Genomic DNA, 15619 nt, shown 5'->3' on the forward strand with positions numbered 1-15619 from the left:
AGGGACAGCCCCATGTTGGTGCACTTGCATTGCTCAGTGCTGGAACAAGCTGCCTTGGTGCTTGCTGGAATATTTCTCTACCACTGTACTGTAGAATGTAAGTGTGCTTTAAATAGAAAATATGTTCACCATCTATCTATAAGATGCTTTTTAATTGTGTTCTCTGCTATTTTTTGTGATATATTCTGCTTTGAGGAGCTTTTTTTCTGCTTGTGAGCTAAGAAATTTTGCCAGAATAACTGAGAGCACTCCTAAGACTAGAAATGAATACATGTGAAAAGAACAACTCGTTATTTGAATAAGTTTGCCTGAAGGGGGAATTTCTAAACTTTTAGTAAAATTCCATTCCCTTCCTTTATGTTAATTAAATTAAAGCTGGGGGGATAGGAGAGCGTAGCATGGTAGTATGATATATCTGGGGCACAACTCAAGAAACAAAAAGTCATTTACCCCCCTTGGCTTGTCTGTCTTTTTATTGAACGCTGAGAGATTTCATTTGCAATAATGAACTGCTTTTATGCAAGAACTTTTCAGTGCTACCAAATGAAAGCAGGAACATGTTGACAGGAAGTGAAAGTTGCACAATCTCTGCAAAAGTCCATGACTGAATTGCTGCTCTGTTCATCACAGCCCTATTTGATACAGCATCAGGAGGTTTCTTTCTTCCACTGACTTGAATAAAAGAAAGATCAGTTCCTAAATAACCACTTCCATCAAGGCATCAGAGTCACATTTCTTTTAATTATAAATTATCCCCTTAATGGGATTAAATATTGCCTGTTTATGACATCCAACAAAATCTTCCAGGGAGATCACGTTATCCTTGGAATCGGTCTTTTCAGGCAGTATTGTGGAGTGGGTTAACGCGGTAGCAATATTGCTCCAGCTTTTACCCCATTTCTCTGTCTCACACTTGGAAGCGGTGACTTCTGGCTGTTCTGTGCTGGGCCACATGCAGGCACAGCAGGAGGCTCTTGGCTGCTCTCACTGCGTTTGCTGTCCTAACAACTGCTCCTTACTCCCTCAGAGGAAGATGCAGTGGGCAGATGATAGAAATATTTTGCAGGCCAGATGGGGCTAATGGGCCACAAACTGGAGCAATCTGAACAAAATACATATTTAATTAAAGATTGTTTCTTGAATTTCTGGCATGGAATTATGCACTTTGCTTGACTGGTTTGCGGTGACCAGATCTAGTTTTGCATGTTTCAACTCCTGATCATGTCAGTGGTATTTGGTGGCACTCAGACTTTCCAGGAATTGCTTAGTCTCTTCGGACATCAGACATACGTACATACTTCAGAGAGTCCTCAGGTAGGCTTAAGTGCAGTTCTGCTAAGTGGCACCCCTACAGTATATGACCATTGTCACATCTACTGTGGTCATTTCTGGAAAAATCTGCTTTGCTAGTTTGCTATTTCTTTGTTTGCTTGTGTTTTTCCCCCAAAATGTTGGCTTTAAGTTTGTGTATCCAAATGAAAGTTAGTGCTGCTGGTGCAAAATGCAAGGAATTTCCCTCAGGCCTGTGCTTATGCCCTTCATACCTTTACGAGCAGTTCTCTATATTTTACCAGCTGGGCAGGATCTGATTAGGGTAACATATGTATAAGAGATATGCCAGGAATGACAGTGGGCTTCATTTGCTGGTCTTCATTATCCAGTAATTTTTTTATTTTTTTTTCCCCTACATTGATATCCCGAAATTAGATCTCTGTTGACATATATATCTAAGACTCATAACATTTGTGGACTTCTCTCAAAATGTCCCCTGGACGAGATTTCTTTCAGAGTAATGACCTACTTCTGTATATTTCCCCTGTTGCTTATGTAAATAAGAGATGCTCCTTTACCTCCTCAGCCAAATGATAGTGCAATGTGTAGACGATCTCTTAAAGCAGCTGCTGCTGCACTCTGCGCCAGCAGTGGTATTGTTTCATTAGTGGAAAATAAACCCTTATTAAGCAAATGGGGTATAAAGCGTTATGTAACAGGAAACATTTAATGATAAGATACTTAAAGTTCTGTTTATATTGGATACACATGTCCAGTTAAGTTTTTATTGGACCCATTGTGCAAAAGAATTTATCTGTCCTAAGTAAGGAGTGAAGTTGTTTTAGTATTCTCATCATGCTGGTATTAACATACCTGACACTGAAAAGCTTTGAGATTCTCCAAGAGAACATCTGTAGTATACTGTAGTGACTTCAGAATACAAAGACAGAAATAAGAATATGCATATTTAGGTTGCAGTTTGATTAGTTATGAATATCAGTGAGGAATTTTGGTTAATTAAAAACATCTACTGCCAGCACTTCCAATGCCTTCTGATGATGGCTGTGACTGGCCCAGTGTCTTCTCCCTTTCTCTCCAGGTAGGACACCAAGAGCCAAGAAAGGAGTTTATTAGACAGGGCATAGTTAAGCATCAGCCTGTTTGCCTCCAGATCCATCAGAAAGTAGGTACTTATCTGTGTTTAGGTAAGACACTGTAGAATAAGGAGCCTAACATACGAGGCATCAAGATGTCAGCAATAGCAGAGGTCTGGAAGACATTTCCTAGAAAGGACCATATTGGCCAAGGACACCCAGACAAGATGTTGTATTGAGTGGTAAGATGCCAAAGGTCAAACCACAAAACTGAAAGAAATGAGATCAGACTGAGATATTAAGTTATGGCTAAGATCCAGTCCTCAAAAGGAAAGAATCAGATGAGGGTTGGGAGACTTTGTCTGGGAAAAGAGACGTCTCCTCTGCCTTTTGTTCTCTGGCTGATGTTATAAAGGAGAAGCTTATGCCCTTTCATTAGATGTAGAGCATGCCTAGCGTAGTTGCGTAATAGTACCATTATATGTGTGTATAAAACTAATACATATTGGAGCTTTTTTGTGAACTCAGGCCAAAGGTTGATCTCAGCCAGCCTCGCTGTGAGCAAATACCTAGTCACTGAGCTGCTGGTCCCACCACAGTTTGCTATATTCACAGGTTACCTAAAAACTGCTGATCCAGTGAGCCACTCATACACAGGATGGACCTTGACTAAATGTACTGTTCAAGTTCTCTTCATAATAGTTTTTAAAGGTGAATCTATTGCTGAATATAAGATAGGCAGTTGGTATTCCATAGGTACAATAGGGGCTATGTGAATCTTATTAGAAAAATTACAGTCCATAAATTTTGAGCTATCTATGGATGACCTTGGTGAGACTTTCAGCAGTGTAGGAAAAATTTGGAGATCAAACCTTTGAAGATGCCTAAAAGCCCATTTTTAAATTATAGTCAACTGACTTTCTGGCGGTCTCCGAAATAGTCAAAATGGGTTGGAAATGGGGCTCAGTCTCCTAAATGATCTTTAAAAACAGGTACACAAAACTGTTGTAAGAATGAGAGGCGTGAGTCAAAGGGGTACAACACAGTGGTTTTCCTCCTCTTCAGATATCCAGTACGATTTGGATAGATCACGTTCCCAAGGGCCTGGATGTGGAGTAGACAGATGTTAATTTGTTCTTCTTGTGCACTGCAGGATGGATATGTGTCACCTTTCTTTTCTGGAGGCCCTTGAAAAGCATTATGAGAAGCCAAGAAAGAGATTTTTTTTAACCCTTTGTCCATCTCAGCTGTTTCTGATGTTCAAGAGATGAACCTCCTTGGCAGGCCTAGCCAAACTCTTTTTCTTCCTGTGTATGACCCATCAAGTTGTTACTGTTTGAAGTGCTGCACTTTGTTTGCCTTCTAATACCAGACACAAAGGACAGTCATAATTTAGTCACCTCCACTTGTTTGATTAAAAAATAGCTTGTATAATCATGGAATGTGCCAAGAGATTTTATATAACAGTTTTTCATACCACCTGTACATTTTTTCTCTCCACATAAACCTTTCCAGGGAAAAGATTTTCACATTCTGCATCCCAAGACTAATAAAAAATTGAAATAAATTCTTTTCAGGGTTTTAATTCCAGCTCGCTTTTCTTTTCCTCTTTCTGAGTTTAGAAGCTTTCTCTGAAAGTCTTCTTTTTTTCTTTTTTTGCAGACTGTATGTGGATGGACCTTTTGGAAGTCCCTTTGAGGAATCCCTGAACTACGAGGTCAGCCTCTGTGTGGCTGGAGGTATTGGAGTTACACCATTTGCATCAATACTCAACACACTGCTGTAAGTGTGCTTAAGCCTTTTAAAGCCATTTCCCCCCCCTAATTTACTATAGTAGTGCATGTCAGAAAGACTTTCAGAGTATTTTAAAACTTCCATTAGCATAACATAAGTGAATGATTCCTTGGAGAGAGGTAGAAGAGAGGGACTGGGATGTCCCCTGAAGAGCATGAATCATCTCATGAAGGCTCTGTAACCCAAGGAGTTGTGGCAGAGTTGTGCCAGTAAGGGCTGGGGCAATGTCACTAGCCTTTATATCCTGCCACCAGCTTAGCCTGTGGTTAATATGGTCACAGCCCTTCAGCTAGACTTGTTCCCCTAGTCCCAGCTTAGATGAGGCTATGGACTATGATAGTGAGTTTTTTAAAGTTAGGAAGTTGTGACAGTCTTTCTGCTGGAAATGCAGGCCAGCTCTCCTGGTCTGTTTGACTTTGGTAAATGTGTAAGCTTAAGGTTTTAAAGGAAAGGGATCAACTTGGATTCAGATAGCATTTGGATGTTTAAGTCCATTTGAAAATTTAAATTATAGGTATGCCTTTTTCTTTTCTTTTTTTTGTTTTGCTTTTTTTTTTTATTTAAAGCATTTGACATTCTATTCAGACTAAACCTTTCACCTCTTATTTCTCTGTCACGCTGGCAGCATGGTTTCCACCAAATTTTTCACTGTGTGAAGTAGGCTTGCTTTTATGATTGCTATTGATTTTTTTGTTGTGGGTTTTTGGGTTTTTTGTTTGCTAAAGTATTTCTAAGAGCTCCATTCACAGGTTAAGCACCCCTGTTTCATAGGCACTGTATAAAGAGCCAACCAAAGCAGCAGGCCTTCCTTGAACTGTTGAAAGGCTAGCTGGCTTTGGGAGGGTTTTACAACGCACAACTAAAGCATTTGTTCAAAGACGAACGTGCCAATGGCCAGCTCTAACTCCAAAGTGAAGTTAAAGCCTGGAATTTAGATACTGTGCACATTCTGTCCTTGATCTGGGCTGGACTTGACAGTGCTGAGCACTTCTGAAAATTGTCAGCCCCACCTATCTCATAGTGCTGCACTCCTCAAAGACCATCTTGGGCTCCTTCATTTTCTTTTCCTGAGAGAATGTGAAAAACAGGTACAGTTTTGCTGAAAGCCTGGGGCCCAGGTGGATAAGATGACCATTTTCCTTGTCATGGATTATCCTTGACAGTGTTTAGCAAAAATGTCACCGATCATAATGATGGGCCAGCAGCAGGTAATGAGATGTTTGCCTCTACCAGTGTGTTATCAGAGGCTTTAAGAACTTGCACAGACATTGCCATAGAAGGTTAGTGTCCAAAAGCTTTTGCAATATCCATTTATCTGGATAAAGCCATAAATTGGCTTCCAAGCCGCCAATCCCATAACCTGCCTTTGTACCCAGTCTTCCCCTTGTGCACTGTACAATATACAGGAGAATCATTCTGTGATTCTGGGAAAAAGTAACAGCCTTAGCCTGCTTTCCTTCTCAGTGTTTAAACATCAACAAAGCCCCAGGTTAGTGGATGATCTGCCTGTTGTCTTTGCCCTGGCTGAGAAGCAGACATTGGCAGGTATGAACACGCAAACTGCCTTGCGATGCCAGTGCTGCAGAGCAGCGGGGCCAGTCCTGTTTGTCACGGACATGCAGGTCTGGGGGAGATGAGAAGCCTGTCAACATAGTCATTTGTTTCCTGCTCAACTGTGTTCCTGTTGTATGTACACAATTTAATTCCTGCTCCTACCCTTCCCTCCACTTAACTGTTGAGCCCTGTGCCCTATTTTTAAGAAAATAGAACTTCGATTAAGGAAAGCCAGTGGCTGTCATGCAGAAGGGTCATATTATGGGCAGTGGTACCATAGAAACACAAAACAAGTGTTATATACATGTGGGTTTGGTTGTAATGGGGGGGTAGCACCTTTATTGCATAATATATACTGCTGGCATATGTATCTGAGGTGCTATTTTAAATCTACGCTTGACTTGTTTCATGAAAACACCAAGAGTGGTGTTTTGTTACTGAGCTACAGGAGTTCAATACAAAATGCCTTGCATTTTTCTCTTCTTTTATCCTTTTTTATGGTGAAAGGCACTTATTTTCCTTGCTACTGCTCATAGTTATCTTGTCACATCTGACCAGATTGTGACCCTTCCTCAGGGCTTGTCTTAGTATAGGCAGTCGGAAAAAGATGGAGGAAATCCTACTCTGCGGGTCAACAGTTTACAAATAAAAAAGCTGAAATCAGGACTTGAAAGACGCTGTACTCTCGAGTCTTAAAGCACTTTTTTTCTCTCTGTGGGTAGGTTACACAGAAGGTGAGTTCTCAGCCCCTGCAAGCTGCTGAGAATGTCTCCATCCTTCCTCCTCAGATTTGCAGTGGGACTTAGGGGTATGTTGAGGCAAGACAGTGGCTGGAGCCATCACTTACGTAGATCTATTAGTACAATAACCTTGATGGATATGCCAGCAACCCTGGACTTTGAAATAATGCACAACGAATATGGTGAGATGTATCATGAAACTTTTCTACTGGGGTTGGCTCCAGGGACTAGCGTTTGAAGTTGACAGACTATAGCCTTCTTTATCTGAAAATTATTTTGGGAGGAAAAGGAGGAAACAATCTGTGCAGTGGCTATTTCAGTAATCAGAACAACAGAAAACAGCTTTGGCCAGCTAAGACGACATTTCCTAGATATTTGTGCTTTGTTTGAACTCATTAATCATCAGGATTTTTTTCATTTCTGTTTTCTGTCCCAGTTCATTCCAATCCTTCCTTTGTGCTATATTTGTGTTTTATTTGCATTAAAAATCTGACACGAGAGTCCTGTTTTTCTAAATGCAATGCCAGAATCTGCCGATGACTGCACTTTCCCCACCAGCATTTTCTGAGGACTGTAATATATCACACAGTTCCCTAACACAATGGAGCTCTGATTTGATTTAGTCTTTGTGATTTTGCTGGAGTATTAATTATAATCAACCAGAGCCTTTCACATATAAAGGCAGAATTAAGTCCTGACATTATTGCATTTGTCAATATTTTTCTCTTATGGGTCGCTTTGTAAACCTAATAAAGAATTGACATAATACACTTGAACTTAGAATGTCTGATTTGCTTTGAAATAAAATTTCGATGATGATGCATGAATCCGTATTTGCAGACGAAATCATCGGTATAGCTGACAACTTCCTAATGCAGAAACAGTATCTGTGAAGGGTGTTAGCTCTGTGCTAGAGATTTAATATTCTCAGGATCATCCTAATGGGTTGTGTTGGTCATTTCAGTGTCTGATGTGTCATAGGATGAAGAACAACTTAGCAGTTGGCTTCTAATGGAAATTCACATTTCTGCTAATGAATATAAAGCATCTTAATTAATGTTTCCTTTTTAAATGATAATTTTTGATTACCGTTTTATTTTCAAGTGACGGCTGGAAATGCTACAAGCTCAGAAGACTCTACTTCATTTGGGTGTGCAGGGACATTGAATCTTTCCGCTGGTTTGCAGATCTGCTCTGTACGTTGCATAACAAGGTAATGGGTGTTTCTGGAGGAATACTGACAGCTTAATAAATGCAGGGTATGTCCACACCATGTAACTGGCGTGCTGTAGAGAAAGGCAGCCTTACCCAAAGCAAGTGAGCTTCAGCAGTACCTCTCCTTGGGCTACCTGACCCAGACTCCTTTTGTGCTTGTAGCTGCACAAAACAGTTTGAGTATCTCTCACCGGTATTTCATCGCACAGTGTTGCCGCGTACCAGTAGTCTGTACATTTATCTGTGAAATTTATGAGATGGAAGAAGAACATGCAGGTTGGGGAGTCTGAGTGGCCTTTAGCCATTTGGCCAGTAGACAGATTGAGAACGGAGGGGAACTTACAATTTCAAGTGGATTTTAAAAGCAGCGTAGCTTCCTAAAATAATATTTTGTACACAGCATGATGCACAACATTCTGGAGTGCACAGAGGGGTGCTATGCAAGCGTATCTTCTTCATTGAAAAGCTTACTTCACTGATGCTGAAACCCACGTCCCTCGGGATAGTAGGCAGAAGTGACTTTACTCTTACATTAAGAGAAGGGATATTATTTCACTAGCTGTTTTTATCATCCTCCCAGCTTTGGCAGGAGAATCGACCAGACTATATAAATATCCAGCTGTACCTCAGTCAAACAGATGGAATACAGGTATGTGGCTAAATGCTGTTTGTAAACCGAACTAGACCTTGGGGTAGTAGACAATGCAAACTGTCAGTCAAAGTCAAAAGGGAATTACTGCAGATGGTAAAAACAGGAAATGAGGCCATAAACTCAAATGACTGATTCATTACTAGGGCAAGAGAGGAAGTCCATCTCCACAGCGTTAAAAGAATCTAGTCTAGTAGCCTTAATGTGATTAGATGTGGGCAAAAATCCATATCTTCCTTTTCTAGGAAAGAGGTTCTTCCAGGCCAGGCCACAGACCAGACAGTTGGCCGCGTTCGATGGGAAATCTGCATCATTTCTGGGCTAAGAATCAAAATAGAATAAGACTAGGAGCTTGCAAGCTCAAATCCTCTTTTCAAATTAATATTTTGAGAGAAACTAGCTATTTTAAATTTTTTTTTATTTCTTTACTTCAAATACAGACAAAAGTTACCAATTTCTTGATATATGAGACTGGAAATTATACTGAACTGTCGATTCCCATGTATTAGCAACCCCAAAGCTGGGCTAATTCCCCAACTCTTGGCATCTCCCATAGCTATTTACGCTTACAATCTTCATTTTACATTATTTAGCACATGAGCCTAGGCCTGATTCTTTACCCCACTGCGTCTGGAAGCTTTCCATTGACTGCAGTGGGCCCAGAACCAAGCCTAACAATTACTACAAAACATGAAATGCAGTGAGAAACCATGCCCAAAGGATTTTGATCTGCCTGGTACCAGGTGGAGATAGCATAACAGTCACAGCTCTGGTAGGAACACTATCCAATAGTCTAAATGATGTGATAGCTACGGTAGTTATGAACAGTACTCCACAGATTTAATGCCTGGATGACATATGTCGATTGGAATGGGCTGCTTGAAAACACCTAATTGATAAACCTGGTATGTAATTGCTAGGTTAAAATTAAAACCCAAAGCAGGAATGCATTGCAATGACACAGCAAGATTGTAATAATAGACAATTCAAAGCAAGTTTTCTAATACTGTGTATCAAGCAGCTACTGAATTTATTTAAGTCAACTTTGTTTAAAGTCTTTCTTTAAGGTTACTTTTCTTTTGTGGCTACTGAACAAAACTGGCATGAACCATACCTCGTGATTTCTCAAGGGGGAGTTAAACTCAACTCTCCATTGCCGTACAGCTTCTGTGTTCACTGATGTTAGTCCAAAGTGCTGACTACTACCAAAATTAGGGCATTTTCACTTCATGCTCCCTTTGCTCAGAAGCAGCATGCCTGTGTGACAACAGGGACCCAAGCCCGTCCTTCAGCAAATGCCTCTTGACTGCAAAAGGCCAACGGAGGATGAGTTAGCCAAGGCTCTGTGTTGGCACTGGTGCAACCAATGGCTCAGGTCATTCAGCAGTGGAGTGAATGTGGGAACCTAGATAAGATGAAACCTCTCTCTGCCTTTCTATCACATTAGGACAGAAAACCAGAGAAAGGGAATGCCCTGCCATGGAAGGGCATTTGACCTTATCAAAATTCTGGTGAGTTAGCACTGCTGGAAGGGGTTGGGATCCATCTGGGGAGCAGTTTTGGCTGCTTTCTGCTGTTACAGCAGCTCAAAACAGCTGGCAAACTACTCTCAGGGAGAAATGTAAAATTTGCCTTGTTACTTTTTCAGATGTAGTCATCTTAATAGTTACTTGTACAAAGTTAAAAAAAAGACTTCAGACAGAAATATGATTTTTGCATAAGCAGTGTTTCTTCTAACTTAGCATTAAAAGCCAATGAGGGAATGAATAATAGGAGCGTGGTTATTGTTTTATGGCTTAAATGAATTGGTTTAAAAGTAATGGGGAGATTAATGAGCAGCTGCACGAGGAACAATGTATAACGAACACCAAGGAGAGCCATTGGTGGAGGTATTGGTGCATGAAATGGCTGCAGTTTTAATCACAACTGCCTGATACTTGTGCTCAGGTTTTACACCTCAGCGATATGGTAAGTCAGCCAAGGTCGGAAATGGGAGCCCTGGGTGATACGAGGCAATTTGCAAATCAGGCAGAATGCAATTTTTTGTTTCTTGCAGAAAATAATTGGTGAAAAATATCAGGCTTTAAACTCAAGGCTTTTGATTGGACGACCCCAGTGGAAACTTCTTTTTGATGAAATAGCGAAGTGTAACCGGCGGTAAGTACCAGTCTGCTTGAAGGATGCCACAGTTTGAAGAGTGGGGATATTATCTGTTTCCAGCTATGTTTGCATGAAAATATTTCTGGGGTTTATCTTAGAGTGTAATGTTTAAGCTACTGATGTTGAAATTAGGTAATATTTTGCTGTGAGAGATAGCCTGTACATACTGACACTTTTTTTTTTTTACACTCAGAACAGTTCATCTTTTCATGCAGCTAGGATGTTCAGTGGCCCAGAAAATAAAAGTAATAGATTTCCATCTCACTGCACAGAGATTGCATATGTTTTTGTCCGTGGCAGTATCTTGCTTGCAATATATGCTGCCTTTGTCTATAAAGTTGCATTTTTTAAAATTGTTGTCGTCTGCTATAATTTTCATGATTTATAGCGCTGGTTTATAAACAGAATGCACAAGGGAGAATCTGACTGTCCTGCATTGTCTTTATTCCGAGGATATATTGTCTTTTGAGATTCCTGGCACTTCTTTATTTTTTGTTAAGACCTGGCAATCCCTTTTTACTGTGCTAGGCAAGTATTATGGTCTGAAACAAGAAGTTGTAAACCAAAGATATGCAATTAGGCTATGGAATGTCTTTGTCCAGATCCAGCTTTGTTGGTTGAATATTTTACGCTCCACTGGCAGTTTAATGCCTCAAAAGCTGATCTGGTAGAATGAGTTGTGTGAATCTTCCCTAATCCACTTCTGGCAAAGTCAGCAGGGTGGTAGCAAACCACCTTCAGTAGCTGTTGATAGTAATCTGGGTGTACCAGGTTGAGAGGTGCTCTCATGGTCACCTGCAGAACATTCCCTCAAGAACTTTTTGTCCTCTGTTGCACTTGCAAAGTGAACATCTGCACATGGTTTATTGATGCTTCTCTTCTGAGACTGGATATGACTAGGGGATACTGAGCCCTGCCTCTTGAGAAATATTGAGCGCTAGTAAGTGTAAGCTGCTGGCAGTATGTGTCTTGGGTTCAGGTCCTAGAGGATGTTGTAGACAGAGTGCGTTGCCAGGATGCCCCAAAGGCTGCTGCAGAGGGACATCCCTAGTGGGATTCTCACACTGTGCAAATGGGTATCACTTAGAGAAGGGTTGGTTTTGTAGTAAAGGATCGTGGGAAAGAAAGGGAAACAGGTCAAAGAAGCAAGTTGACTCTGTGGCTCAGACTCCTCTGCATAGAGGACTTGTTGACCTTTTATGCTCCATTCTAATGTCTTTTTTGTTTAACTGTGTGAGTCCAGTTTTAAAAGATGAAAATGATGAGGTTTTTGCCACTTCCTTGCAAGGCTGTAAGTGCACATAATATAGATGAGGCTATAATGGTAGTCATGCTTGCTTTTTCTTTTGTGCTGCTTTCCATCACATTACTCCTAATTAGACTTCAAGTACCATTTCCTCTGCATTTCCACATCAGGTCTTTGAATTGTGCCACCATTTCCAAAAAAGGTATTTTTTAGTACCTAGATGATGTTCAGACTCTTTTGATTATCCTGCAGTTGCTAAGATGTAGGCTTCCTCACCCTTTGTCACCACTTTATCCGGGTTTATAGATACAAGTCTATATCTATAGACATAGTTACATGTTACATGATAGACAGTAGTGCAACCTGTAACTCAGCTATCCCACAGAAACTTAACTGTTGTAGGTAAATAATGCTCTCCCTGTTTCCCTGGATGAGACGGGAACTTCCATTTTTCTCTATAGTCCAGTTTCCTGATCTCCTACTAACTTTATTTCAGTTCTTCTTTCTGCATAACTTTCCACCTAAACAACCCTGCTACAATATGGAGACCAAAAAAAACCCAACAAAAAACCCAAAACAAAGCAGAGCAACAAAGTTGTTTCCAACATCTGGTGCCAGTGTTCAGGCTTTCACATGTATTTGCAATCCCCTTGGGCTTCTTTATGGGCAGCCAAGATATTTTCCACTTTTTATCTTATGATTTTAGTAAAAGCTGCACATAAATAAACACGCAGCTGGCAAACCTCTCCTCGGTTTAGCCATCTGATTGGTTTGTGGTTTGTGGTTTGTGAATTGTGGCTGTTGTTGCTGTTTGGGTCCCAAATAAGCAAAGTGCATTTGTAAGTGTCTGAGTTTTGCCAGACCTTCAGAGTGTGACATGGGACAACCCAGCATCAGGTTCCTGATTCTTTCTTCTGGACTAATAGGAGCAGACGCGTGCCATCTACTGTTGATATTTTATATGACACCGGCAGTCCCAAGGATGTGCACTGGGACAGTTTATATAATAAATTATTGGTCTTGTTTTTCATGCACTCTCTTTGGGGAGCAGCAGCTTTGTTTCTGTTCAGCTGTCTCCTGGATGAAAAGCTTACACCATGCCTTGGCTGCCACGCTTTCTCAGTTTTGCATAGGTCACATAGACACGTGCTTTTTTCCAGATGGAGACTGACCTAGAAAAAGACATGAATATCTGTAGGAGAGAAAGGCATGGAGCACCATGATACATTTCTCATGTACCGTAAAGGAGAAGCCTCTCTCTGGGAATGAATGTGAGGTTTAAAACTGGAACATTTCAAGTCCTGACTCTGTTCTCTCTAGGTAGCAAAATATTTCACTTCTCCCTCACTTCTCGCTGTTCATAAAATGGATATAACAATACGTGCTGACCTACTCATCCCATAGGAACACTGAGGAGCTATTTGCTTAGTGCTCTGAATGAGTAAAATCCTACATTAATGTTTATAATTATTACAAAGAATGGCCTATAACACAGTTTCCCTAACTGTAAACATGTTAGTAGTATTTAAAAGATTTTCAGGCATTATGCCTCAGCGATACCTAGCTGCCTGTTTTCATCTGTGCAAGATAAAAGGTGAGCCATTGACCTAAACAAGTGATACTCAATTAAAGCCCATCAGCTCAAGGTAGTAGTGTGTTGCTCGGTGTAGTAGCTCCTTTCAGCCGCCTGCCTGCTTATGTCACAGCAACCAGGCAGGAGCCAAGTGAGGCAGGGAGGAAGGTATCTGCCAGCAGGGAAGTGGGGGGATAGGTGAGGAAGATGTGGGGTGTGAACCGTGGGAGGTGAGTGGTACGTGGAAGGGTGTCCAGAATAGGTGCTGGTGGTGGGTATCCCAGGAAGGAAGTTTGAGAGCTGCTGGCTCACTGCACAGGGCAGTGGCTCAGCTGGGTTTTAGGAGGTCTTCTTAGGTCTCTTGTGTGACCTTAGGCAAATCATTTAACCTTTCTGTGATTCTGTATTCTAGCCAAAAATTCTGTGTACCTTGGGAGAAAGTTGCTGGGATGGGAGCACATTGGCAGTATATGCTTCTTAGACATGTCTGTGCTTTGGGAGCTACATATATGTAATGAAAGGGAAAGAGACAGAGAACTCTTTGGGTTTTATTTATCAGTTGTCTGTACTAATTAGACTAATAAAAAACCTAACAACATTAATTCTCTCAGTTAAATATACAGAAGACAGATTCTTGCTGGCAGCTCATGTGCCATTTTTCTCCACTGTGCAAAGGTAAGATAGTGTTCAGGTTCTGCAAGTGCTGAGGAATCTTACTCGAGAGCAACAAGCAATAGTGTTCTTATTATTTCTGCAAATCCAGCTACCAACACAACACCCCTTACCATTAAAAGGAATACTGCCAGGATAGGAAAGTTTAATAGATATACATAAGGGTGAGAAAATTACCAGTTATTGTCATGGTTTAACCCCAGCCAACAACTGAGCCCCACGCAGCCGCTCACTCCCTCCCTCCCTCCCGGTGGGATGGGGGAGAGAATTGGAAGAATGAAAGTGAGAAAACTCATGGGTTGAGATAAAGACAGTTTAACAGGTAAAGCAAAAGCCATGCACGCAAGCAAAGCAAACCAAGGAATTCATGCCTCACTTCCCATGGGCAGGCAGGTGTTCAGCCATCCCCAGGAAAGCAGGGCTTCATCACGCGTAACGGTTACTTGGCAAGACAAACACCATCACTCTGAATGTTCCCCCTCTTCCTCCTTCTTCCCCCGGCTTTATATGCTGAGCATGACATCATATGGTATGTGATATCCCTTTGGTCATTGGGGTCAGCTGTCCCAGCTGTGTCCCCTCCCAACTCCTTGTGCACCCCCAGCCTCCTCGCTGGTGGGGTGGTGTGAGGAGCAGAAAAGGCCTTGGCTCTGTGTGAGCACTGCTCAGCAGTCACTAAAACACCTCTGTGTCATCAACACTGTTTCCAGCACAAATCCAAAACACAGCTCCATAGGCCTACGATGAAGAAAATTGACTCCAGCCCAGCCCAAACCAGCAGAGTTACAAATATTTGCTATGGATTGATATGTGGTGTGATGTAACTGAAGGCAATTAATGTCAGTGGTGTTAGATGCCTGCACAGGGACACCGTTGCAGTTACCTGCATAACTTTGTGATGCTTTTTGATGTTTGAGTCCTCAGTTATGCCACGCCAGTGCTGTGCAGAGGTACAGCGTGTGCTGCCATGCTGTGTGAGCTGCTGCCCAACATCTGGCACATGCACTTGACAGTATGCATCAGAGATTTCTTCTCATATGTGTTAGTTCCCTTCTCTCACCAAACACATGCCCAGGCAGCTTTGAACTGTGCATTTGATTATCCTGCATGTGCTAAGATATTTTGTATTAAATAGTTACTGGATAAAATACTGAAGCAGTCCTAGAGGCAGGGACCAAAAGTCAAGTCTCCAGCCTCTTGGTGAGTGCTGTAGATCACAACAGTTAGAGCCATGTCTCCTCTTGAGTGCCCTCTCTCCATCCCGGTAAATCTTTAAGATCATTCTCTATAGTGGCACAATTTCAGCAGGAAGATAAGAAATTTTATTTTCGTGATACAGAAGAGACAGCACCACATCCTCTTTCCGTGCTCCTTCCTTTCCCTTCTCCTCATCTTTCAAAAAAAGGGAGATGATGAATATCACGAGTGCTTCAGTCCCCGTGCTGTGGATGTGCTCTGTTCTGATGCTGGCTTACTGTTCTGAGCCCTTAGGTGCTGTATGACCCTAAGTCTGACTTAAAGCCTGGGTTTAAGGTGACCAGAGATCAAAGCGCTGTTGTTGGTGGAGTGGTACAAAAGTCAGGTTAACTAATGAACCCGGGCTGATGGCTGTGGATGATGAACAAGGATCATATTCAGTGTTTGGCTTTT

The 15619-nt window shown here is 41.5% G+C and overlaps 1 protein-coding gene across 4 annotated transcripts in view; it reads left to right on the forward strand.

Moving 5' to 3' along the window:
- NOX4 (NADPH oxidase 4) overlaps positions 1–15619 on the forward strand; it is a 125523-nt gene that overhangs the window by 94490 nt on the left and 15414 nt on the right. For 3 of the 4 annotated variants that reach the window (XM_054831708.1, XM_054831681.1, XM_054831697.1), the window contains 4 exons: positions 4029–4148; positions 7559–7667; positions 8250–8318; positions 10375–10475. In XM_054831708.1, coding sequence (XP_054687683.1) covers positions 4029–4148; positions 7559–7667; positions 8250–8318; positions 10375–10475 — 399 coding nt within the window. The remainder of the gene's footprint in view (positions 1–4028; positions 4149–7558; positions 7668–8249; positions 8319–10374; positions 10476–15619) is intronic. The other variant, XM_054831691.1, reaches the window with a different exon arrangement.

The sequence above is a fragment of the Grus americana genome, chromosome 1, assembly GCF_028858705.1.
Source record: "Grus americana isolate bGruAme1 chromosome 1, bGruAme1.mat, whole genome shotgun sequence".
In the NCBI taxonomy this organism is placed as follows: Eukaryota; Metazoa; Chordata; class Aves; order Gruiformes; family Gruidae; genus Grus; species Grus americana.